Source organism: Brassica napus, chromosome A7 (assembly GCF_020379485.1).
Source record: "Brassica napus cultivar Da-Ae chromosome A7, Da-Ae, whole genome shotgun sequence".
Lineage (NCBI taxonomy): Eukaryota > Viridiplantae > Streptophyta > Magnoliopsida > Brassicales > Brassicaceae > Brassica > Brassica napus.
This window is the reverse complement of record NC_063440.1, coordinates 12,458,555-12,484,993: the sequence shown is the minus strand read 5'-3', so window position 1 is coordinate 12,484,993 and position 26,439 is coordinate 12,458,555. Positions and strand designations below refer to the sequence as shown.

At 32.1% G+C, this 26,439-nt stretch overlaps 5 protein-coding genes across 5 annotated transcripts; 1 reads left to right on the top strand and 4 right to left on the bottom strand.

Annotated features, from left to right (window-relative positions):
- The first annotated feature begins 2,730 nt into the window (after window positions 1-2,730).
- Window positions 2,731-4,351, top strand: LOC106436580 (E3 ubiquitin-protein ligase ATL15-like). The gene has a single exon (XM_013877533.3). It carries the CDS (start codon window positions 3,112-3,114, stop codon window positions 4,144-4,146), a length of 1,035 nt encoding a protein of 344 aa, XP_013732987.2. The 5' UTR covers window positions 2,731-3,111; the 3' UTR covers window positions 4,147-4,351.
- LOC106436578 (E3 ubiquitin-protein ligase RNF170) lies at window positions 4,242-5,832 on the bottom strand. Its single transcript, XM_013877531.3, has 5 exons — window positions 5,646-5,832; window positions 5,163-5,362; window positions 4,819-4,920; window positions 4,620-4,671; window positions 4,242-4,545 (listed from the first exon to the last, which is right to left on the bottom strand). The coding sequence occupies exons 1-5, from the start codon at window positions 5,734-5,736 to the stop codon at window positions 4,427-4,429; spliced, it is 564 nt and encodes a 187-aa protein (XP_013732985.2). The 5' UTR covers window positions 5,737-5,832; the 3' UTR covers window positions 4,242-4,426.
- A 450-nt stretch (window positions 5,833-6,282) lies between these two features.
- On the bottom strand, window positions 6,283-7,752 carry BNAA07G10410D. Its single transcript, XM_013877532.3, has 3 exons — window positions 7,439-7,752; window positions 7,203-7,348; window positions 6,283-6,519 (listed from the first exon to the last, which is right to left on the bottom strand). Exons 1-3 carry the CDS (start codon window positions 7,560-7,562, stop codon window positions 6,487-6,489), a joined length of 303 nt encoding a protein of 100 aa, XP_013732986.1. The 5' UTR covers window positions 7,563-7,752; the 3' UTR covers window positions 6,283-6,486.
- Window positions 7,753-9,745: 1,993 nt separating this feature from the next.
- On the bottom strand, window positions 9,746-10,337 carry LOC106436575 (uncharacterized protein At4g04775-like). Its single transcript, XM_013877528.3, has 2 exons — window positions 10,149-10,337; window positions 9,746-10,033 (listed from the first exon to the last, which is right to left on the bottom strand). The coding sequence occupies exons 1-2, from the start codon at window positions 10,335-10,337 to the stop codon at window positions 9,746-9,748; spliced, it is 477 nt and encodes a 158-aa protein (XP_013732982.2).
- Window positions 10,338-13,573: 3,236 nt separating this feature from the next.
- On the bottom strand, window positions 13,574-16,087 carry LOC106368398 (protein NRT1/ PTR FAMILY 5.16). Its single transcript, XM_048736758.1, has 4 exons — window positions 15,842-16,087; window positions 15,539-15,756; window positions 14,612-15,153; window positions 13,574-14,538 (listed from the first exon to the last, which is right to left on the bottom strand). The coding sequence occupies exons 1-4, from the start codon at window positions 15,960-15,962 to the stop codon at window positions 13,731-13,733; spliced, it is 1,689 nt and encodes a 562-aa protein (XP_048592715.1). The 5' UTR covers window positions 15,963-16,087; the 3' UTR covers window positions 13,574-13,730.
- Window positions 16,088-26,439: the final 10,352 nt, after the last annotated feature.

The following is a 26,439-nucleotide window of genomic DNA, read 5'->3' as shown; positions in this document are numbered from 1 at the left end:
AATCCAAAACTCTTTCTAAAGTTGGATGCAAACAAACTCTACCCTCCCCTTTATAAAAAAAAAAACAAACTCTACCAGATAAACTTCCATTTATTTCAAAATGAAAAACGCCATCTTTAAACTATATCGTTTTTGTAGATTTTTTTTTAATCTTGTTTCCCTATTATAAAGTTGAGTATCCCAACAAAACAAAAACAAAAACAAAAAACTTGATGGTTAAATATGCTATGTTTTTTTTGTCATCAACAAAATATACTCTACTAAGATTATGAGCTAAACTGGAAATTCTTTATACGGTAGAACCTCTATAAATTAATACTCGATAAATTAATAATCTCTATAAATTTTTTCCGTCCCAACCTGGACAACTGTAAAATTTGACACAAATCGACAAAATAATAAGATAATAATCTTTTTTAAACTCTCATGTAAATAGATGGTCCCAAAAATATCATAAATTAATAAATAATATATAAGAACTTATGCATATATCTAAGATAGTCTACTAAAATATGAGTCTATTGTTGTTTGTTTCTTCTTAATTAAAATTAAAATCCTTTTGGAGCCCATCTCTGATTTTTCTTACTGCATCAAAAACTCCTGGTGTTGTCTTCTCGAACTGCATCCAAAAATTGTGAAGAGTTTTAGACGCGACAATTGCTTCCTTACGTGTAACTGTTTCCAAAGGCATCGCAGCATCATCTTCTGGTTCATCATCAACATTAAGAACACTAGCTACAATTTCTTCTAAACTTTGAGCTTCTAAGCATGTATCATTTTCATCGGGATAATCGAGTAGGTTCTTAACATCCATTCTATTGCAATAGCCAAGATTATTAATCACAACCTCAAGTTCATGAATGTTGTTTTCACTGGTGGACTGCTCTTCTAAAATTATTGGTATGTCATCTTCTGAACGGATTTTGCAGTGTCGAAAGCAATTCGCTATTGTCTCTTAATGAACATTGACCGTCCAAGCTCCCACAGAAAAATTGATAGCATCCAAAACATTAATCTAAGCTGGATCTGATTGTCCCAACTCATAACCTTCTAAAATTTCACGGTAAAGTCTTCTACGGTAATGCATCTTAAAAGCTCTTATTATTCCAGCATCGCAAAGTTGAATTTTTGATGTCATATTAGGTGGCAAGAAGAACAACTCAACATTCTGTAGTCCTTCAATATTTTTTGGATGTGCTGGAAAATTATCAACCACAAACAAAACTCTTCTACCATGCATTTTCTTATCAAACCAGCGATGTACTATTCAAAAATAACACTTGTCATCCAAGCTCTTTTGTTCGCACGGTAGTGACAATTCATGTTGTTCATGTTGATATTCTTAAAACAATGTGGTTTTGCATATTTTTCAATAATCCATAGAGGAATTTTTTCAGAACCATCCTCATTACAGCAAATAACAACCGTTAGTCTTTCTTTGTCTTGTTTTCTTTCTTCAAGTTGTTTTGTAGCAAGAGAATGATCAGCTTGTAACCTGTAAAACAAACCAGTTTCGTCCATATTAAAAACATCCCCTTTGGAGAACTTATCTTTTTTTTTCCTAAAACAACCGTTAGTCTTTCTTTGTCTTGTTTTCTTCCTTCAAGTTGTTTTGTAGCAAGAGAATGATCAGCTTGTAACCTGTAAAACAAACCAGTTTCGTCCATATTAAAAACATCCCTTTTGGAGAACTTATCTATTTTTTCCCTAATAGCCTCCAGTTTCTTCTCCATGTCTTCTATATTAACTGAACCACTTTCTCCAAAGCGACGAAAAGATTTGATACCATGCCGTAACTTAAACTTTTCAAGCCAACCCAAAGAAAGATGATGCTCAGATTCTGGTAGAGGGTATACAAGTTTCAGTGTCTCTCTTGCCTTTTCTAAAATTAGCTCGCCAATCATATTCACACGATCCTGATATTGAAGAAACCACTCAAAAACAACTTTTTCCATATCCGGAAATTTTGCTGGTTTGTGCCGCTTGATATCTCTTCCTCCTTCTAAGCTGGCAGAAAGATACTCAGATGATCGCTTGAGTGTGTTTGAAATTGTACCTAAAAGTATAGGGAAGTATATACATTAGAGTAAGCACATAAATCAAAACTAATACTTTTTATTAATTTACAATCATTTTTTTGGTAAATAAATCAAAACAATCATTTTTTCTACTTTATATGGTATATAATTAAACTTTTGTTATATTAACATAGATATATATATAGTATATTTTAATATAAATATTTATTATTGACACTTCCTACTCATATGATTTTATTAACATTTTTTAAATTTGATGTAACAAAAATTTAAACCGTTAATCACAAAACTTTTAATGTGAGATTTTTCTATACAAATTTCAAAATTAAAATATTAAGATCTCAATAGCTATTCTGTAAATTTTGAAATTAACATATTTATATATTTTATATAGTATAATTTAATTTAAATGATATTAATATATATATATATATAATATGAATATCTATTTATGAGGCTTCATATTCAATACGATTTATGATCATTTGTATCTTGCTTGAACAAAAAAAATTAAACAACTGATCACAAAATTTTCAATGTAGGACTTTTACCATTTTTATTCATTTCTAGTCATTAAAAAAAATATCACATTAATTGTTTAATTTATATGTTTAATGTGATTGTTTAATTTCTTTTAATAATATAAAATTAAACAAAAAAAGAGAGGATACAATTTTTTTTATCATATATATATTATTCATAATCATTAATTGTCATATATATGTTAATCATATTATATAATTTCGTAACTTTTATTTAAGGAAAAATAAAATATTCTTTTTGTGTATTACTAAACAATTGTATAGTTAGTTTAATAAAAAGTATAATACATATTTATATGGATTGGACTAATTTATTTTTCTAAAGAATCATCTTCGTGATATCACATAGCTATGAAAACACGCTGTAATGCTTCATATACAGGGGATAGTAGTACCTTTGGTACAATTCAAAAGTCAACCATCTTGTAGTCATTAAGCTAAGCAAACCGCTCCCTTAGAAAATGTATCACACGAGGCTTTTGTTTTTTATAAAAGGCTCGTTCATCCGGTAGGAACCATAACTCATTGTCATGTCACGATTTACCTTATACCCTTCTTTCTTGCTCCTGTTACGGCTCGTTGCCGCTCAAAGCACCGATACTGAAGGAGGAGCAGGGTTAAAACCAACCACGGCTATAATCATGATCGTATTCGTCAGCGTTTTTTTCTCACTTGGATGTGTCTCCGTCGTCTACATGCGAAAGTATCTCACGCAAGCTCTAGGGATCGACGACGGATTAAGATCCGGCGACAGGGGAAACTGGCTTAGCGAGAGGCAGGGGGCGTGTGGGCTCGACGCGTCTGTCATAGAAACGTTTCCAACGTTCCGTTACTCCACCGTGAAGACGTTGAGAATTGGCAAAGCAGCCTTAGGGTGTCCCGTTTGTCTTAACGGGTTTGAGGACGATGAAACGCTGCGGTTGATTCCTCAATGCTGCCACGTGTTCCATACTTGTTGCATAGATGCATGGCTACGTTCTCACGTCACGTGTCCTCTCTGCCGTGCCAATCTCGTTCCTGTACCGGGTGAGTCTGTTTCTTTCGAGATATCCGGTTTAGCTAGAGAATCCGGTCAGAACTCTCCCCGAACGTTGATTTCTGATGATAACCGGAGAAGGGTTTTGGGTTCTCCGGACGAGCGGTTGATTGACTCAGTGGCTTGGTCAGGTAACAAGAGCATGCCACGTAAGTCCATGTCTACTGGTTGGAAGTTAGCCGGATTGTTTAGCCGGTCGAGTTCTACCGGTCAAATGAGGGAAAATCTAGACCGGTTCAAGCTAAGGTTACCGCAGGAGATACACGACCAGCTGGTGAACCAAGAGTCAAAAGGGCATATTGCGTTACCTCAAGTGAGGAGCTCAATACGAGGGTACAGAACCGGAAGCCTAGGGAATGAAAGAAACTATTTTTACTTTGAACAGTTTGATCAAGACGGTCGGTTACACCGAAGACCATTTTCTATAACTCCTCCGTACTGTACCGGGTCATTTCAGTCTCTGGATATCCACGGAGCTCAGGAGCCTGCTGGTCCACACAAAGGCTTGATTGAAGCAAATCAGCAATAAGGTCACCGTTTGATCGGTTAGTCACTGGAAAGAACAATGTCGGTGATGCGAGTCTGGTGTGAACAGGTTTAATAAAATAGGGTTTTGTTGAGAAATTTACGAAGAAAAATCTGTATATTTGTTATTTTGTTACTCAAGAAATTCAATACCTTGTACTCTGCTGAAATAAAAGAAATGCTTTTGTTTTATCTAAGTTTTGTAACAGCAAAACCATGAACATAACAAAAAAAGGGCCAAACAAGTTAAGCCATGTCACTTGAGGTGAGAATTTGAGAGCGATTCATGAAGCAGAACCACCATGACGGGAATAGAGAACGGATCGATAGAGAGCAGCAACATGGAGAAGAAAAATCAGGGCTATGATTACATCATCCAGCAAACCAATAATCCCAAAGAGTGCTGACAAGAAATGGAAACAAAGTATTGGTAAGTCGACAGAAGAGAAGAATGGAAACAAAGTATTGAGGAATCACCTTCCGGAATGATGTCTATTGGGCTGATTATGTAAATCACACTGAGTATCAACTGCATCAGATCAAACGCAAGTTTCAGCCACATCATTTTTTTTGTTCAGATGTGATCATGTACTAAGTTGTGAACAGGTTCGCAGCAGATATAAACTTCTCTAAGGTGTCCTTAGAAGTGTAGTAAAATGTGTGTGCTTTAACTAACCGCAATATAAACACGAGCTTTGATGACGAGTGGAAGCGTTCTTTGTGGATCCATGATTTCTCTTAATAGCCTTCGGAGTAAGAAAGGAAGGTCTTGAATCCTCTGCACAAACAATAATTGAAGTTTCATGTGACAATTCTCCACCAGAGAAAACAGAAAAACCACAATCAAAACTTCTTTGCAACATAAACTCAAAAGCTAAGGCAATAGGTAATATATATTCATTAAAATTCCAAAGCAAATACATTTACAAGGTACACTAATTATCCCCAAAACTTGGCTCTGTTCAGTTATAATCAGCTTGACATCATCGTAGTGATTATGGAGAAAGACGAAACGCATACCTGAGACAGACCAGTTGATTGTCCACCAAAGACTCGGTTGTAAGTTTGAACATCGCGAAGAACCTCTGAAACTGTAGGGTCATCTCTACCTCTCGATGTATCCTCAGAAGGAACAAGCAAAGTAATAGGACGACGGCACAAGGGACATTTGCATGGGCGTAATGTAGATCCATGCCTCCAAACAAGCATAATGCAGTTTCCTACAATAAATAAATAGTTTGGAAGGTGATCATATCAATTGATAATCCCATAAGGCTTCTTCACTGAGAAACTATACTACAACTAACAATCACATAATTCGACTGAACTACGTGTCAACAACATATGGAGATTACTCGAAACTAGAGTTCACAATTCTAAACATGAACAATTCGAAGAACTCGATCTCCACTAAAATTTGGCTGAGGATGATTCAGGAGAGATAACATAATCGAGATGCTAAGGACCTAAGGTTCGATAAAGTACAAGGATAAGAGATCGCACCGCAGAACCAGTGGGAGCAATTGGCTTGGCAAGGAGCACTGAAATTGCCATGGCATATCGAACAAACCTCGTTCTCCGGAGCCTGATTCATCTTCTTCCTCCTCTACTTCTTAGTCTACTCGTTCTTCTTCGATCGCTATATATATATTCATTAGGTTTTTTTTCGTAGCAGTTAAGTATTACAATAAATGATATGTTTTATTATGGAAAAAGAAAAAAAAGATATGTTTTATTACACGTGTCGATTGATGAAGCTAGAGTGGATGGATAGATCCAATCCGAGCCGTCTAAATTGTAAATTTTGCGTCATCAAGTTGGGGTGAAAGACTTTGATTGGTTTATACATTCTGTATAGCCCCTTTTTAAATTATGCCCAAAATACTGAATTTTACTTACTCTTTACAATGTGTAATCAATATTGAAGATGAGATCACAAGTACGAGCATACAACTTGAGAAACAAGCTAAACTAAGGACCAAACTGTCAGAAAGATGGCGGATTAGGCTATCAACATATCATTAATTCTTAAACCAGGGGGATTGGTTTGGTCAAGGGAGCATTGAATAAAAGGAACCGTAGAGGCAAACAAATTAATCCGGAGGTATTATCGGTGTTTTTTTTTTTTTTTTTTTGAAACTAGGTGTTGAGTTTCTTTATTTTAAGATGTAAGAAGAACTCAAGAATTTATCCAAAAAGAAGTCAGAATGAGTAGATAAAGTCAGTGTGTACAAAATTGGTCATGTTATCTCCAAAGCCATGTCATGCAAGATCAACAACCACTTCCATACAAAACAAATGTAACAAACTCTTATTAGAAACCCATCAATGTTTGGGTTTATCCTCACGCTTCTTCTTTCTCTTGCTCTTCCGCAGCCTGGTAGGTGTCAATCAATCAAAATTGAAGAAAAAAACAATCACTTACTTGATTCTACTTTGTAAGATTTTCATAGATTATAAACAATAACACGACTGGATTAGTCACTTAGTGTACAAAATGACCAGGGCCGGGCCTGAATAGAAGGCCATCAAGCATGTGCTTGGGGCCTGACAAAAATATATATATTTTAGGGGCCAAGTATAATCATAAAAAGCATGTAGCTCTATTGGTAACATTGTTATATTTATGGAAATGGACCCGAGTTCAAGTCTTCTCAGCCACAACTTTTAATATTTTTACTGTTTTTAGAAACAAAAGAGCCAAAAGTATCTTTTTGCTTGTGGGCCAATATTTTCCAGGCCCGGCCCTGAAAATGACTAGAACTGTTTTCCATCTAATTTAAAACTAAGGTAAGGGGCAAGACACTACTAAGGTACTCTCATAGACACTACTACTATTAAGAGAACTTGTTTACTGGATCGTTGACACCATTTGCTTATTTGGTACCCTTAGAGAATCTTAAAACAATCTTATTTGCTTACCTCTAAACTTCGTCACCATTTTTTAACTTCCAATATTATTTTCCAAAAATGCGAAGAAAGAAAATGATCCAAGAAACGTATGCAATAAGGCGCTTCCCAAACACAGTCAAGGGGGTAAAGCAGAAGAGACAAGCAAACCTGAAAGACAAAATAAGAAGTCTCTGTACTCGTGGGTGAAGTTGCAGACGATGAAGAATCAAAGAAACGAGAACAATCTGCGTATGCAGAGCCCATACCGATTCCAGCACAACAAGCAGTCGACGCCCATCTTGTTACAGGACTCCCTGCATGAAAATTAATTATACAATCTCATTTGTAATCACGATATGTGTAAAAGCTATTGAATCGTAAGAAGAGAGTGGAAAACACCGAACTGAAGAAGAGAAGACCGGCGAACGCGGCGCCGAGGGAGGAGCAGACCACGCGACGAGCAGTGATATCGATACACGCATCCCATTTACTGTTGACATCGGACTCGCCGTTACTCTTCTTTTCCATTTTCTCCGATTTGATTTCTCCTCTCCTTCCGAAAATTTCTTCTTAAGGGATGATTGGCATCACGTTTATTTGGACGTTACTGAGTACCTGCTAAGGGTCAACGCCCATCACAACATTTTTTCACTATCTTACCCACAACATTTTTCATTTATCTTCCTGCGTTAAGACACTCCATAATGAAGAGTTTAACAGCCCAAATATTTATAAAAATCAATAAAAGTAAATGCTTTTCAAGTGTTGTAATTTTTTTGCGTTAATTTTTTTGTTGGTTTGGTCACCACAAAAAATAATAGAATATACTTTAAATATTCTCATAATGTTAAAAATTGAAACTATCGTAAGATTTTGTTAACAAAATCCTATATTTAATGTTTAATATCTTTATTGAAATTTTTAATAATAATAAAAAATTCTATAAATACTAGTAAGTCAATTCACCAAAGCCTGAAACAGAAAAAAAAAAAAGAAAAAAAAAAGGTAAAACTTCTACTATACTTGATCGTTCTTAAATTGATACATGCAATTAATATTATTATTATATCTTGGGAAGACGATCTATTTCCCCACGAGTAGTATCATATAGCACCAAATGTCTCCGGAACTATTGCCTCGTTCCATTTGTCCCCGATTACAAAGTTCGAATCCTATTTCCACACCAACTAGAATTAAAAATCTATATATCCCCGATTACAAAGTTCGAATCTTAATTCCACATATGGCTGGTTAGACATTGGGTTACTGTTCGTAGGTGAATTAGTTAACCATAATAAGCCAGATTAAACCAATGTCTGGTCAAATTATGTTAATAAACCGAAATTAGATCCGACTAAGACCCGATTACTTTAATAAACCCGACGAAATCCTTGGCTGAAAGTCCAAATCCGATAAAAATCCCCCAAATCCCTTTCTTTATCAAACCTAACCCTAAATCAAAATAATCAGAGAGAACATAGAAAGTGAAAGAGAAGATTTTCCATGGCTAATGAAGTGAACGGTGAGGAATTTGATGAAGAAACAGTTGAGAGAGAAGAAAACGAGATTGAGCAGGTAGTGGAAGACTTCGTCGACGAGCCTCCTGTACGCCACGACGAGTGTCCCTCCAGTGAGGATGAGGATGAGGATGAGGAAGGTGAACCTCGTAGGAAGGCAAAGGCAAAGGTCCCTGTGAAACACGGTGCTGGAGTACTTTACAAGGGGCAACGTTTCTTAAATGGTGTGGCTTTCAAGGACTCTGTGCTCGATTATGCTCTGAATACAGGCCATAATATCAAGCAGTACCGGTATGATAAGGATAAGATTGGGTTCATATCTGTTGGTGGTGAAGGATGTGAATGGAAAGTGTATGCGTCCACTCTTCCTAAGGATAACGTTTGGAAAGTTAGAGTCTTCATAGAGGAGCATTCATGTATTCCAAATGGTGAATGTGAGATGTTAAAAGTTCCTCAAATTGCAAGGCTTTTTGTTGATAAGATTAGAGAGGAACCAGAATACTACATGCCCATGAAGATTGAAAAATTGGTTCATGAAAAATGGGGGTTTACGGTATCTAGGCCTCAGTGTCAGGCTGCAAGAAACAAGGCACTAAAGTGGATTGAGTTCGAGAATGATCATATGTTTGCCCGGCTAAGAGATTATGCTGCTGAGTTGGTCCATTCAAACCCGGATTCGACTGTGGAGATTGAGACTGTGACTAACACAACTGGTCAGGAAGAGTTCAACAGGATATTTATTTGCTTTGATAACATCAGAAGGACATGGAAACAGTCATGTAGGCAACTGATAGGAGTCGATGGATGCTTCTTAAAGCACAAAGTCAAGGGACAGCTTCTTGTTGCATTAGAAAGAGACGCAGATAATGCTATATATCCAATAGCATGGGGGGCTGTTCAAGTCGAAAACACAGAAAACTTGTTATCTTTTTTTCTAAACTATTGTCGGCTTTTGGTGTCTATTTTAACATTTCTTTTGTTCAAACCAATGACATTTATCATTTTTATGTCTAATGCTTCTTTTTGCAATAAAATTTCTTAAAACCAAATCATTTAACATTGAAAAACATGTCACTTAGCATTGAAAAGCATAGTCATTTAACAATAAAAACAGTCTTTCATTGTGGGTTACATAACAACATTACTAAAACACAACAAGCATAACTAAACTTAACCATTTTCTTCTTATCACATTCACCATGATTTGAGACAAAGCTCCATGATACCAACCAACACCACACCTCCAATGACAGCTGATAACAACGTTTTCTTCATGCTACCTTTAGCTTCAGCCAACACTTCTTCCACCTTATCAAACAGCTCTTTCTCCACATTCATTTGAACTCTCTCACCCAACAAGATCTCATTTCTTCTCATCTCTCTCAACTCTTCTTCAAGTCTTGCATTTTTGAATTCAAGTTTTTCAACCTCATTTATCAATGCCTCATCAATCCATTTGAAGATATGATTATCATTCTCAAGCTAAAAATAACAACAAACCTTATAAAAATCGATGACAGAAAACAATACAGCTTATTAATGAACCTAATTCAAACAGCACAACAATAAACAACACAGCTAAAGAGAGAGAACTCACCTTCTTTCTTGCAGCATAAGCACAACGAAAATACCTTCGGTAAGGATTTTTGTCAGATTTCGACATCAGAGGAAGAGTTTCTTCACCACACCAGCAGCTCTTCGGAATTCCGTTGATCACTCCACCCCTGCGACGAGAAGAACTCACTCCAGTCGATACTCCAGATGTGTTACTCGAATCCCCTGACATTGTTCTCTCAAAGCTTCAAACACAGAGGAGGCCTTTAGGGTTCTTATTTCAATTCGAATTGGGATTTTTTCGTTTAATTAGGTCTACTTAAGGTTGTGTAAGGTCGGGTCGGGTTTTAGTTCTGGTCCGATTTTAGGTTTGGTCGGGTTTTATTTAAGTTCCTGGTTTAGTATTGTTTGGTTTAGCGTCCAAAAACCGTGGTTCGACTTTCGGTTAACATAATCGTGACAAAACGAAGATTGGTGTGGAAATAGGATTCGAACTTTGTAATCGGGGACAAATGGAACGAGGCAATAGTTCCGGAGACATTTGGTGCTATATGATACTACTCGTGGGGAAATAGATCGTCTTCCCTTATATCTTTTTAAATGCAGAGAAAGCATGGCAGAGCAAACACGAATTCCTATCCAAACACCAAATGTTGAGGTGAGATTCTTCTTTGACTTTTTATTCTCTAGTGTTTTGAAGTTTGTATTTTGTTTACAACACCTAAACTTTTTTATCTTTGTTTGATTTTCATCTCTAATGTTGAGGTGGTTCTCTCCTTTCACCTTTTTCTTTAATTTTTATCGTTCATACATATTATTGTTTTTACAAAACGTAGTTTTTTTTCCTCATTATTTGATTTTCATCTCAAGTATTCCATATTTTATTGTATGGGCCCCTTCATGTATTTAGTGTGCAATCTTGCAATGTAAGTGGATTTCTCAAATGACATCAACAGATAAAAGTGGAATTATTTGAACATTTTTTCCTGGATTCTGGTTAAATGATTTTTAGCTCAATGTATAACTTTTTTTTTATTTGATAAAATGTTAAGCAGCTCAATGTATAACTTACACAAACAAAAGAAAACGCAAATTAATACAACTGATGTTAAGTGAACCGCTTGTGAGTATTCACCCTCTTCTTAACCATCCATGTTTCTAGAAAAGTAAAATTTGTATTTACCAAATACCTTTTTGTGAACATTATTTTACCAAAACCTTGCATTTTAAGTAACTCATCGTAAAAATTGATTTATCTTTTGAAAAAAGTAACATTAATATACAAAATTTATTTGTGTAGAAAAAAAAAATACCAAAACATCTAAAGTTCTAAACGGAGATAATATGACTTTATATATTCTTACCAAATGATTGATAGGCTTGATTAAGTTGATCAATGTCCTATAGATCAAGAAGATCAAAGCTAAAAGATTTACACAACGTTGTATTTCGTTCTTAAGAGGAAGTAAATGTGCGGCTCACTATAGGTGGGCAAATGGTCAATTTCGACCCCAACAAATCAAAATATAACCCAAAGAAATGGTTAGTATTAAATACGACCTTAACTCAATTGTAATTTAAAAATACTATTTGAACTTTTTAAAACATGCATAAATCTACGTTGACTCTAACAGAGTTAGTCAAACCTTTAATAAGATAAAACGTCGTCAATTTTATCTAATTTTTTTTTTGAAATGTTCATTCCGAGACTGTCAAACCACTAACAAGATAAAACAACGTCGTTTTGATCTAAATTTTTTTTAAATGTTCATTTAGAGACTCGAATTCGTGCTTTGATAGTAGATACCTTTTAAAGGGGGTACACTAACCATTAGACTAAAATAATGTTATGAAATATAATTACAAATTTTAAATTATATAACTTTTATACTTCTTCACCTTATCCAATTAAAAATTTGGTGATGATTATTTCTGATTTCTAAAAATACATTAACATGTTTTCAATTATCATATATTTGATAAACTTATATAATACTAATATATAAATAATAAAATATTTATACTTATACGAAACTGAATATTCTTAAAACTTTGAAACTATTTATATAAATTATTTTAAAATTTTAGACCTTGAAGGGTAAATTTTTTTCTTCAAAATTAATATAATATAATATACTCTATATTTTATGTTTTTCTATATTTTAGTTATTTTTAATATGTCTAATATTTTGAACAAGATATCTTAGTGAAAGAAAAGTAAAAGGCCTCTTAACATTTTAAAAAAGTATCACAAATATATAATATTAAATTTGACAAAAAAATCCCATTTAAGTTTAAAAATTAAAAATAATTGATGTAAGAAATTTTTATAAATATTTTAAAATATTTTGGGTATATTTAATTTCGTATAATTATAAATATTTCATTACTTATATTTTAGTAAGATATATAAGCTTATTAAAGATACAATAAGTAAAAACATGTTAATATATTTATATAAATCAGAAACAATCATCACCAAAGTTTGAATTAGATAAGATGAAAAAGTATAGTAGTTATATAATTTTAAATTTGTAATAATATTTCAAAAAAATTTACTTTAGTCTAATGGTTAGTGTGTCCCTTTTAAATGATATCAAAGCACGGGTTTGAGTCAAGTCTCGGAATGAATATATTTTTAAAAAAATTATATCAAAACGACATCATTTAATTTTGTTAATGGTTTGACTACCACTAGTAGAGTCAATGTAGATTTAGTGTGTTCGGATAGTATTTTTTTAATTATAATTAGTTAAAGTTGTATTTGACACGACTGAAATTGTTGGGATCGAAATAAGTTATTTTCCCCACTATAGGCCCAAGCCCAATACTAACCAACTTCACATTTAGAAAAATGCTGACGATGAACCGGGACTCAGCTTCTTTCTAAAACAGTTGACGGAGCCGTCGACTACAGAATCAAACCGCCGTCAGATTTTCCTCCGGAGGCTCGAGTTCGGTCTGATTCATCGTCGCTATTTCTAAGTCGATTTGGTACTCTTAGAGTTCTTCTTTTGACTTCGCCGTCTTTTGAATGGCTAATTTGAGTTCGGATCGCCACCGTACAATCCTCGCCGCCTCTACTCTCAGCTCTTTCCTACTCTTCCTCTTGTCATCAACGGTAAGAGATGATGACTCTGACGTATCGTGATTTTGATGAACAATGGGGGACTGACATGGTTCCTTCATACTACAATCTACTCGCGCCATGTTCTCCCAGATTTCAAGTAATTGCATTCTTTAGTGCCATGTATCTCTAAGAAGCTCAACACCCTTTAAACGCAATTCTCTATACTAGAATTAATATCGCAGGTACTATTTTTAATATTTAGATACACTTTCATCACACCAAATATTACTTTCCCATCTTGATTCATGATCGAATTAGTCATATAGGTCGCCTTTTTGGGATCCTTATGGTTATATTGTATAGTAGTACTCATATATCTTGTAATGCACGTAAGCATATAATGCATATTGAAAAGTCTCATGTTGGTTGCCTTTTCATGATCGTATAGCTGATCCAGAGTATGATCACTTTCAAAAAATTTACAGTAATCACTTTAAATTCCAAATGAACAATGAATACGATATCGAAGTTCGATACAACTTGACTTTCTTGTTCTTAGACTTGGTCTACCCGGCGGTACACATACAACCTGGAGAAGAACAAAAACGCCAAAAATCCAGCGGCGGTGAAAGCGGCGAGCAACCAGTAGAAGTAATCAACATGAGCTCGGTTTAAGTTAGTGTTGAACCAGCTATCACCGCCATCTTTGCCAGTAACCCAATTAATCACAGTGATGAGAAAACCACTCAAGAAGCTGGAAAGACCCATCGCACTCAAAGAAAGCGCAAGACCAATGCTCCTTAGCTCCGTTGGAACTTGGTCGTAGAAGAACTCTTGTGTACCCACTAGCGAGAACACATCAATCATCCCGAGCAATATATACTGAGGAACGAACCACCATATAGACATTGGCACGGTTGCATCCGGTCTATCCACAAGCCCGTACTCCTTAGCTATCTCTAGCCGTTTGGTCTCTACCAACGCGGCCACCACCATGTTGAAGCTAGAGAGCACCATTCCAGCTCCGATTCTCTGGAGCATTGTGATCCCAAAAGGCTTTTTGGTAATGTACCTAGCTAACGGGAGGAATACACGTTCATAAGTTGGAACTGAGATGAGAATCGACACACCGATAAATGATTGAAAAGAAGCTGGAGGGATTTCGAAACCCGGCAAGATTTTTCTGTCTACCGTAACACCTTGCTTGGTGAAGAAGGTAGAGTATTGAGCATAGGGAATCGTGCTGATGACCGATGTGATCCATATCGGTATAAGCCTTACCAAAGCCATTGCATCTTCCACGTCCTTTCTATTACATGGCTCAACACCTCCTTCTCCTGGTAGTAACGCTTTCCCTAAGCACCTTTAGGTCAAAATGAAAGTCATTCACAGATCAAACTCTAAAAACAAAGATTCAAGAAACTTATGCAACTTACTCAAGCCAGCCTCTACATTTCTGAGACGAACCATCCTCCAATAGACTTTCCCCCAAACCCGGATCAGCTAAGTTCAGTTTTCGGTTCTTGTAAGCCGTGACGAACACTCTACCGATTCTTGCCAAAGCGTTCTTCTCCTTGTGATCTTCTTTTGGGTATCTGTAAGTTTTTCTTCCGAGCAAGAAGAGAGCTAGAGCCATAACCATGAACAGACATGGGATCCCAAACCCAAGTGCCCAGCTTATATTGTCTTGAACGTAAACCACCACAAGAAAAGATAAAGTGATTCCGGCAGATAAAGTCATGAACCACCAGTTGAAAAACGATCCTCTAGATATTCTCTCCTTTGAATCTCTCGAGTCGAATTGATCAGCACCAAACGCTTGAACACACGGCTTGTGGCCGCCTTGTCCGATCGCCACCATATAGAGAGAGCAGAAGAAAAGTATATTCACCCAGAAAAACGTTTTAACTGAATCGTTTCGTTGCTCTGATATTCTTATTATGATTAAGAAAGCCGACAAGGTCAATAGTCCTAGTCCCTGTAATAACGATCCCCAAATATATAAGGTGTTATTGGTTTTATACTTACATTTGTATTTTGTAATTTAAAAGCACTTACAAAATATGTTCAAGTTTAACGTGAAATTAAACTAATATTTATAAATATTCAAAACTAATAACATATTCAGAATAAGGTGAACATGATTTTGTTCAGAACTTTTTAACTGAATGTAAATTTATTCAATACCAAAAATCGTATTTAGATCAAGTTTCTTCTTGTTTAAAATCTTGAACTAAGATATAAACATAATAAAATTTTGAAATAGAAGAATTAGATCGTTAAATTTTGAAAGAATCAGCTTCTATTTGTTTAGATTTTTAAATCGATTAAAATTATAAGTTGGAGTTGAAGAAGGAACATACGAGTATGTAGATGAGAGAAGCTATCACTATGGTGCGGTAACGACCAAGATAAGCGTCTGCCACGAAAGCTCCTACAATAGGAAGCATCGAGGCTGTTCCTGACCAAGTGTTCACGTTTACGGCTGCGGTCGCCGTCGATTGCCCGAGAGGTCCGGTGAGGTAAGTAATTAAGTTGGAGGCAATCCCAAAGTAAGCAAATCTTTCTCCTACCTCCACACCTAAAATATTTCAAGAAAAAAAAGAAACTCGTAAAAGAAATTTCAAGAATAGAAAAGATTCGATGTTTTTGTTATGTCTTCTCACCGATAATGTACCAGGCGGATCTCCATCCACCGGTGGAAAGTTTTCCGGCGGGAACTCCACGGTAGTCTACTGAATCGCTAACGTAATCTTCTAGAAATGCGACTTCTTCCTCTATGGCCATTTCTTGTCGCCACTGAAATGAAGAATCTGTTTGGACTTTGGAGACGATGAGGGAACTGGACTTTAAGCTAGATTTAATAAAGGGTTAATTAATTATTATATATTCGTCCTTTTTTTTTTATCAAAGATATATTCGTCCATTTATAATATATATATTTTTTTAAAAAAATTAAAAAACGTAATCGCTGGTCCCCTAACTGTCGCAGAGCGTATTATAAAAGAGTAACAATCTACCATTATTTTATGGGGCAGAAGTTTCACGTGCTATATTTTAGTCCTCTGATATTTTTTTTTTGTTTGTTTACCATTTTATTTCAGTTAAAGAGAAGTTAATAAAATGATAAATGCATTTATATTCTTACTAATTACATATATTTGATCGATAGTATTTGAGATAAATAAAATTATTTATAAGATTAATGCAATTTGTAATTAATATTAAGCTAAAAGTTAATATAATTTACATAAAAATTTTAAAATGATATTTTTTTGTGTAACAAGAAAAAATATTAAAACGACATTGAAAAAAAAAAGAATATATAATAGTGGCAAATGGATCATGATATTAAATCAAATCAAGAACCATGCATGGACAAGCTAATTTTTATTTGAATACATATTGAAGGTATTGTACTTATTTTTGTATTACTGATTATTGGTGTATGCATGCAGCTCTAAAATCCACTGTAATCCTGCTTTAGCTGGGTATCTTCTCTCAGTCTGGGTCTGGATTGTGGTTTGGGGAATTTTGATTTCTGGTTTGGTAAGTATACCGAGTCCAATCCTGGGCCTTTGGATATCTTTAAGTTTATGTTTGCAAAAATAAAAATTATTAATTTAACCACTGTAATCAGTTTAGTTTTACATTTTCTGAGTTTTATTCATTTAAAGAATTACCTCACATCACATTTCATATGTATAAATAAATACTTTTATACAAAAAAAGGAAAAACTAAACGAAATAAAAATGTATGAATAGATTAATTCTGAAATGGACAGATATGATTTGTCATTGTTAAGAGAATACGTCCGGACAAAAATTAGTAGGACCAGACATAAAGCACCAAAGCAAAAAAAAAATAAAAAAGGTTAGTATACAAAGGACGTGACAACGAAATAGTAAAGGACAACGAATAATGGTCTCAGTACTCTCAACGATAGAAACAGTTTAAGTGGTACATGCAGATAACGAGAGCAAATATTGATCAAGCTGATCATGTATGAGAGATGCATATAGAACGGATCATCTAGACATATTAAACATATCAATCAATTATTATAATTTTAAATGATAAAAAGAATAAACAACAAATTATATGTTTAAATAACAAAAATTACAAACTTGGATTCAATTTTGTTTTGTTTATCCGTCACGTCTTTTGTAGTTTACTATATTGTTCTTTGCTTTGAAATACATATATACTAATCAGTCGATGAACAAATCCTTCTTTATGCAAGCTCGCCATGTTAGACACACGCAAGTGGTCCACGCACAGCTCAACTGTTCGCAGGAGGAATTGGATTCGGAGCCTTAACGAGTTTACGCCTTGAACTCAATAGCTTCAACTCTTGCGCTACACGTAGGTTAATTGGTAGATACATGTTCTTTCCGACAAGATCCAAAACTGGGCCAATTGTTCTCCAAGTGGACGGAATAGTATGATTGAATTTTTAAATCAGATCATCAGTTTAGTTGGTCGTCCAACCACGAAATCATCAATTCTGTCGGTCCATTCTTCAGCCCTTTCAAGGAAGATAATACTTGTTGGCACTATTATACACAATTTGGACAAATACATACTTGAAGATGGTTATATATATGGAATATCTTGGAAATATCCTAAACCAATGGACCACTTGGAACTGTGAAACCAATCAGTCGAAGCAACAAGGGCGGACGCGCGCAGCGTAATACCAAAGTGGGGCATGTGCACACACTAACTTTTATTTTTGAGCTTTTTCAAATATACTCAAAACAAAAAGTCAAACCAAAACTAATTCATGTTTTTTCTTGGAAATTTTATTTGCCATATTCATCTCAGAAGTTCGAATTATTCACGAAAATGCTATTATTTTTTATTTTTTTTCAGAATTGAGTATTTTATTCTATCATCATCATCTTCATCAAGTATTTACAATATTATCATTGTCATTAATACACCAACTCACCATGAATAACCAATTTGAAACTCTTAATGCACCAAAGTTTCGATTTTTACTCTTCATATCTTATTACTTATGCACACAAACTACATCTCTTTCACTTTCTCTCTATATTCAAAAAAAAAATCAAGATTTTGATTTTAAACTTTGTAAGGTTCAAACTCATGATTCTTGGTCATTAACAAATTAGTCTGTTTCGTGGTAAAGTTCTGTGTGATAGGAAAAACTAATCAAGTTATCTCACTGGTTGAAAATATGAGATTGATTTATTTTCCAGATATGTTCCTCAGAAGACTTCCGTGTAAGTTTTCTGGTCGTAGAAGACTTATACAGAAATCTTCTGGTCAATACAGAGGTTAATTTTGTAATTGACTTTATGTTTGTTTTTAGAAATGATTTCTCTGGAAATCTTCCAACTTTTCTTTGTTAACAAAAAAATCTCAAAAATACCAGAAAAGACTTCTTCGTAAGTCGTCTAGGATACACAAGTTAATTGATTGGATTGTGTCAGAAGGTTGGCTTTCTCTAGATGACTTACACGAAAGTCTTCCGCTAAGTCTTCCAAATTCTCGGTAGAAGTCTTCTCACTGGCGGTGAAAATCGTCTCGGGTTACTTTTGCAATTAAAAAATAAAACTTAAATATTTAATTTTAATTAGATGACTTCCATGTAAATTTTTCGGAAGATGACTTACACGGAAGTCTTCTGTGATAACCAAGGTTTGATGACTTCTATGTAATTTCCCGCTTAAAGTTTAATTTCCGCTTATAATTTATTTTCCCGCTTAAAAGTTAAGTCTTCTGAGAAGACTTCCCAAAATATTTCTAGTGAATGTGTTATATATTTGAACTTATATAATGTTTGATATTTTGTGAATTTGACTAGGTTTTCTTAGAAGTTTTCTATCTTAGTTTTAGTAAATTTGATTAAATTTTTGTGTTATTTTGTTTTGCTATTGAAGTTCTATCAATAACTTCAATAAATTTAAGTATTTTTGGCAAGATAATATTGTAAACATGAGCATATTTACTAATTGTTTTATTAATATCTCTTCAAATTTACAAAAGAATTCACAACTAAAAGAATACACACATAAATCACAAAATATGCCATAAATAAATCTTACAGAAAGAGGTTAGTGCGTCCTAGTGTTTGCCAACCAACGATGACGAGTAAATCATAGAAAAGAGCAATCATAGAAGAATACCATGACTCTCTACATTCACTCATTTGTGTTGAAAACTTTTCAATTTTACTATTTTTTAATTTATATCATTTACAAATGTTTATAATTACATGATTTTCATTTTTGTCCTAATAAAATAATTTTAATAAAATTTATAAATCATTTTTAAGATCTATAATATGAGAAGAATTCCTAGAAGTTTTCTCCCATAAGACTTAAAAAGTCTCCATAAGACTACATAGGTTACATTAGTAAAATCACATTTTATTTTATTTTTGTTTGGTCATAAAAAGTTACTTGTAATTTCATTAGACTTTTTAATTAGTTTTGCAATTGATTCAAGTTAAAATATACGTTTGTATTTAAAATAGGTCATATTTGGTAATTTTCTTTTTATTTTTTCTTCAAAAATTAATATATAATATATTTAGATTCCCTTAATCTAAATATTTCTTATAATGTAGACCCCATATTAAATAAGTTGATGGATCTGCCCCTGAGAAGCTATCCAAATCAAATCCAGACACTTATCCAACTTGTCAAGTCTATTATCTTTTTGACAAAACCGAGCTAAGCTTGCGTCGTGTTCACCATTGTTATCAAACCGCGGAAATATTAACCTCCACATGGTACGTCCGACATTTTTCAACCGAGCACATCTTTACAAAGCGGGTTCTATTCCATCAATTTTTTTCTGCTTTATCTTTTTATCTATCTTATTAAAACTCAAGTACAAAATTGGATTGTTTGGAGACTTGAATAAGACTTTTAAAAATTTGGAGTGTTTGGAAACATGGATTGCAGTCTTTTAAAAAAAAATATTTTTGTTTGAAAACAATGATAGTAGTATTAAGAAAAAAAAGTAATGGGCTTATGTTTTTTTAAAAAATTGAAAGTTATCTAGGCCACTTTTAAAATATACCAAAATGGGTCAATCTAATTCCCTAAAAAAAAATTTTCTAAACTAACCATAAAACAAAATTTAAACTTTATATACATATTTCAAATCAAAATAATAATTCAAATTTGATTTATATCAAAAATTGAATCAAAAGTATACATATATTCAAAAATGGATTTTTACTAAACTATTTTTCAATAACCATTATAAAAAAATATTGTCAATATATATAAGAAAAATATAATACAAAGCCCAATTTGAAATACCAACTCAAATTATGGTTTTCATATTTCATATTAAGTTTTAAAAATATAATATGTAATTATTTATATGATGGTATGTATAAAATACTATTAATTATATGATTACTTATATGATGGTACATATAAAATACGATTAATTATATGATGATAAAATACGATATATAATAATGACTAGGGATGGGCTTTTGGATACCCATACGGGTTTAGTTCTGATCGGTTTGTATTTTGAGTTTTCGGGATCAAAGATTTCAGCCTTATTAGAATGTTTCTAAATTTTGGTTTGAGTTCGATTTGGATCTTTGCGGGTTTGGTTTGGGTTTGGATAACTAATTTAAATTATTTTTAAAGTCTTAAATCATTATATATTTTAAATTTCTCAAAATGTATAAATAAAATAATATATTACGTATAAATTTGAATAACATATGTCATAATACTTAAGCTTAACATATCAATTGGCTTGATTTAAAATTTTGGATACGAAATCAATAATTATTTTAAGTATTTTTGGTGATTTGAGTATACTTTAACTATTTCAGATATTTACTTTTGACTATCTATATATATTTTCAAGTATTTAAACCAATTTAAAAGTATCATTTTTGATGTTTTATATACGTTAAATCTAAAAATAATTAATATATATAAGTATATAAATCTATTTTTAGATAAATTCGGATACCCAAATACTTCGGTTCGGATCAGATTCGGTTCTCTAAATAACAAAATTTTGAATAATTAGAATATTTAATCAATTTATGTTTGAGTTTGGTATTATATCTTTGGATCGGTATCGGTTATGTTCCTCGGATTCATTTTTCCAAATCCTAATAATTACATGAAAAACAAATATCAACATATTTTTCAAAATATACACCCGCGCGCCTGCGCGGGTCAAAATCTAGTACTAGATTAAGACAGGTGCCTTACAAAAAATGAATATTATATATAAAAATTAATATATTGAATAATTAAAAAGTCAATAACTATTACATATATAATTAAATTGATGCAAATATATAAATAAATTTTATTAATCCAAACAATATTTTTTTCTATTTGATATGGTATATAATTAAATTTAAATTATATTAACATATATATAGTATAGTTTTAATATTAATATCTATTAAATAATGCTTTCAACTCACATGTTTTTTGATCATTTGTATCTTGTATATGAAAATATTTAAATCACTGATAACAAATTTTCATTGTTGGGATTAATAGTTTTAGTAATTTATAATTTTTAAAAAATTAAGTTTTCAATATTTCTCAAAGCTTTTATCAAAAAAAAAGATTCAAAGTAAATTTTGAAATTAAAATATTTATGTATTTTTATATGGTATGTACTTTAATGATATATATATATATATATATCTTTTAATTTTAATACTTATTAAATGAGACTTTTTACTTATATGATTTTGTAATCATTTGCATCTTGTCGTAACAAAAAATACTAAACCATGGATCACAAATTTTGAATGTGAGATTTTGAATAGTTATAGTAATTTATAGTCGTTTTTTAAAATTCAAATTATAACATATACAGAAAATTCTAAATTTTTATTATATGGTTTATGTTGTTGTTTAATTTATTTTAATAGTTTAAAATCAAAGAAATATGATATAATGTACACTATTTTTATCAAATCTTTATTATTCAAAATCATTAATTTTCATATACACTTTAGCCACATTAAATAATTTTGTAATTTTTATTTAAGGAGATAACAAAGAACATTAATATTGAATTTATGGTTACTTTGACCAACGAATGACGAAGAATAATGTATTCCTTAACATTCCTAAAAATAACATCATTCACAAAGAATATTTTTTCTTTCTCATTCTTTCTCATTCCCTTTTTTTGTAGAGAAATAAAGAACAAAAGTATTCCTTGTTAAATTTGAAAAGGAACAATCATTCATTTTCATTCCTATTATTTTATTTCTCTATATTATTTTCCTATTCGTTCTTCTTGTTTCTCGAATGGTCACCAGTCGGACCCTTAGATGGACCAACTTATTTTTTTACGAATTTTAAAAATCATCATAATGATGACATGTGACTACCAAAAAATGTTATAATGATTCTCAATTAATATATAATGGATTAATTTATCAATAATAAGAACTGTTATTAAATGGTTCCATAGTTACAACTTACCATAAGTCTTTTATTTTTTATTATTAATTTTGTATCTGCCTTGTCTTTTTCATAAATTGTTCCATGTTACATTGGTATTTTTATTATTAAATACAATAGTATTATAATTTTATCTCTTTTTCGAGTGTTTTTATTAATCAAAGAATATTTAGACGGAAGTCCAACTAATCTTCTATAAAAGTATCTACGAATAATTCGAACCTGAGTTTTCAAATAAGGTTTAAGACATGATTTCATGTCTTGCCTGACCAAGCAAATGACTATTTAGTTTCTGGCGGAATTCAAATCCGTGACTGGCAAATTTACGATTTGTCCCAAGTTCTCCTTTTACCATCATGCTATCACTGTTTGGCTTCTCTCGTGTTACACAACAAAAATTGGATCATCAGACAATTTTTAAAGGCTGTGATTTTTTTTCTTAAAAAATAATTGTTGAGAAATATATCTAAACATTAACCAAAAATAAAATAAAATAAGTTGGTAACACAAACAAAATAGAAAAGACAAATCAAACTATAAGCACATTAACCTACAAATTAGAACCACACATAAATTAAGAAGATTAAATTATAAACAAATAAAAGTACAAGTTAAAACTGATTTATGTTTGTATTGTGAATTCTTAGACTTGGTTTCTACCGGACGATATACATACAACTTTTTTTTTTTTTTTTTTTTTGGTAAAATGTTAAATTATTATACCAAATTTTCAAGTTTTTGACAGCGGTTATAGAGAAACTAGTAGCAGAAAACAGAAACAAAACTAAACAACAACTGGAAATTAAGTAACAATGAAAAGAACCCAAGCAGAGAAGCTAGTCTAGCAACCAGCTAAACAGCAGAGAATGCTGAGACCAAACAAACTGGATATACATACAACTTGGGGATGAACAAGTACGTAATGACAGCATGGAGGTGAAATCGGCGAGCAACAAGTAAGGCTCGGTTCAGGTTGGTGTTGAACCAGCTTTCCCCACTGTTTCTTCCGGTAGCTCAATCAACCACAGTGAAAAAGACCCATGGCACTCAAAGAAAGCGCGAAATCGAATGCTCCTTAGCTCCGTTGAGACTTGGTCGTAGAAGAATTATTGTGTTCCCACCAAAGAAAGTACTACATCGATTTTCTGTTAGATTAGATTTTAAAGGGATTTTAAACGTGCATCTCAAAATTATATTGTCCATGTTTTTTTTTTCTCTAAAATATTGTCCATGTTAAGACAACAAAATACTGGTTAAACCTTTTGCTTTAAGTGTGGTCTTACTATTTTTTGGGAACTAATCTTTTATTTTCATATTTCAGTTTTGAAATACTCAGGCTCCGACTGGTGACATGTAGTATTAAAGCCGAGTTGCAGTATGATTTGTAATTCGATGTAACTTGTAGTAAAAATTATGTGGTATAAACTGTAAGTTTATGTGGTAAGTTCGCAGTAAAAATAAGAGTAATCATTTTTTAAAAACTATTGACTGGTAACTTTTTTGATGTATAAGTTGCAGTATGAATTTCTTAATAAAATAAATGAATATATAAACATATTAATAGTGATATATTTATTAAAAACAAATAAACCATTAAATATTTAAAAATGTTTTAAATAAGTATTAAATTTGAAAAATAATTTTCAATATATATTATTTCTAAATATTATAATCGAATAATAATATTTATTCTAATATAAATAATAAAAAAATGAAATAACAATAATTATAAAATGACCTTTAAATTTAAAAATCCAATAAAATATTCTTTTTTTATAAATGTTCATTCCAAATCATGTTTGCAATCTCATCTCGTATGTTGTTCATGTATTGACCATCAGTTGTTATTTCTTCTTCTTGAAGTCTACTAAGCTCTTCTTCTTCAATCCGTCGTCTTTGTTGTGCTTGACCACTGCTATCTCTATCTTCAAAATCAGCATCTGTAATTTTGTGATCAAACCGGTATTGTCATCTGCTGAAACTCCAGTAAAATTCTTGAGCCTTTTATACGATCCATACATATTTCTCAATATATCGTATTTGCTTTTGAAAGGCTCCCAAAAAAGGCTTATACCAGTTTTCTCCAAAAACTCTTTACAAATACGCTCTCTCCCTACCTCTTTCGATAACTTTTGTCTGTATCTAATTTTAGCCAACTCAATATCGAGAAGCTCCAAGAATACCCCAACATGCTCATCTTCCCATATAATTTGTTTTTGTTTCTATAGTTATGTTAAAATTATTAAAATACTATAACTTCATATAAGTTAAAATTTTGACATATCAATTATAAAGTTCACCTTACGACGTGTAGTTCCACCGCCATCATCAGCACCAACACCAGCATCATCAACATTTTCATTATTAGACATCTTCGTCCAAAAAAAAAAATTTAGTAAACATAAAAAGGTACTCTATTATTTAAAACGATCTATAAAGCTAATGCAAGTAAAAAAATGAAAATATGATTTCACATGAAGAAGACAGAAAAACTGAACATAAGCTTATTGGTTTCTTCAAGAAAAAAAAAATATCTTTTGGAAGTAAAGACGAAGAAGAAGATAGAACACAGACGTCAAGCTTATTAGTTTTTGCAAGTAAAAAATGAAAATAACTTTTGCAAGCAAAAGAAGAAGACAGAAGAAAACATACCTTAAGCTTTTTAGGTTTTGAAAGTGTGTGATCCACACTAACTTAGGGTCATATATATATATATATAATTTTATAATTGGTATTTTTGAATTATTATATCATATTAACGCTTAAGATTTTGTTTAATAATTAGTTAAAATTTTGAATAATTCAAAAAATAGGAACAAGAAAGATTATAAAAATCTTTGACCAGCTCGAAATTAGGTGGACTCAACTTGGCACACGTAAGTTTTCAAAAATCATTATTTTCTTTTTCATTTTTTAAACAAAAAAAAGTAATTAAATTTGTAAATCAACTTCTAATACATGGAAATTTGGTTGATGTTGGTTTAAGTTTTGATTTAGCAATTTTACAAAGGATCTAAGTCAAAATGATACCTCAAGTACAATACATGTTAAATCAAACTTAAAATCAAAAAAAAAAAAATTTAATGCATGATTGGTAACATTTTTGAGTTACAATCACAAATCAAACTTAATCAAGTTTACCACATGTCACCAATCAAAGCCTCAATTTGTTATTTTGTTTTCAAATTGTAAACCTTATCGGCTGTGTTATAGGCTTATGCGCCAACCACTGAGTTGAGTTTTGACTGTTACTTTGGCTTTCATGTGCAAGATAAAATAGACAAAAATTCCAGACAATGCAAATCTATATGTTGTCACCAATTTTCGATTTTTAAAATGATAGATTAATGTTGACATATATATTTTGTGATTAAGTTTGTTTCTCGATTGTAGATTTGATTCTTGAAGAATTTTTCTATGATGCCAGATGTTTTCTTGTTTTTGATAAGATTTGATGTATGAAAAGATCATTGATGAACGTGTTACGTGAACAAACTCAAGTTTCTCCAGTTTCTCAAGTTCTCAACCACACTCTGAAGACTTGTGCACAGGCTCTCAACATTAAGATTCTTGTTGATATATAAATTAAAAGAGCCGATGTGTGGGCCTAACTTCCAAGAAACTTAAGTAGGTTGTTACAAAATTATGGAAATGGTGAAAAAACCCTCGCCTCTGATAAAAGTCTAAAACCATATTTTAAAGAGTTATTCTTGATTTCATCCTACAAAACTAACCAATAGAATTTAGTTATTTAAAATTCAATATCTTTTTAAAAAATAATAATAAAGATTTGTCAAGTTATATTATGTTAGTT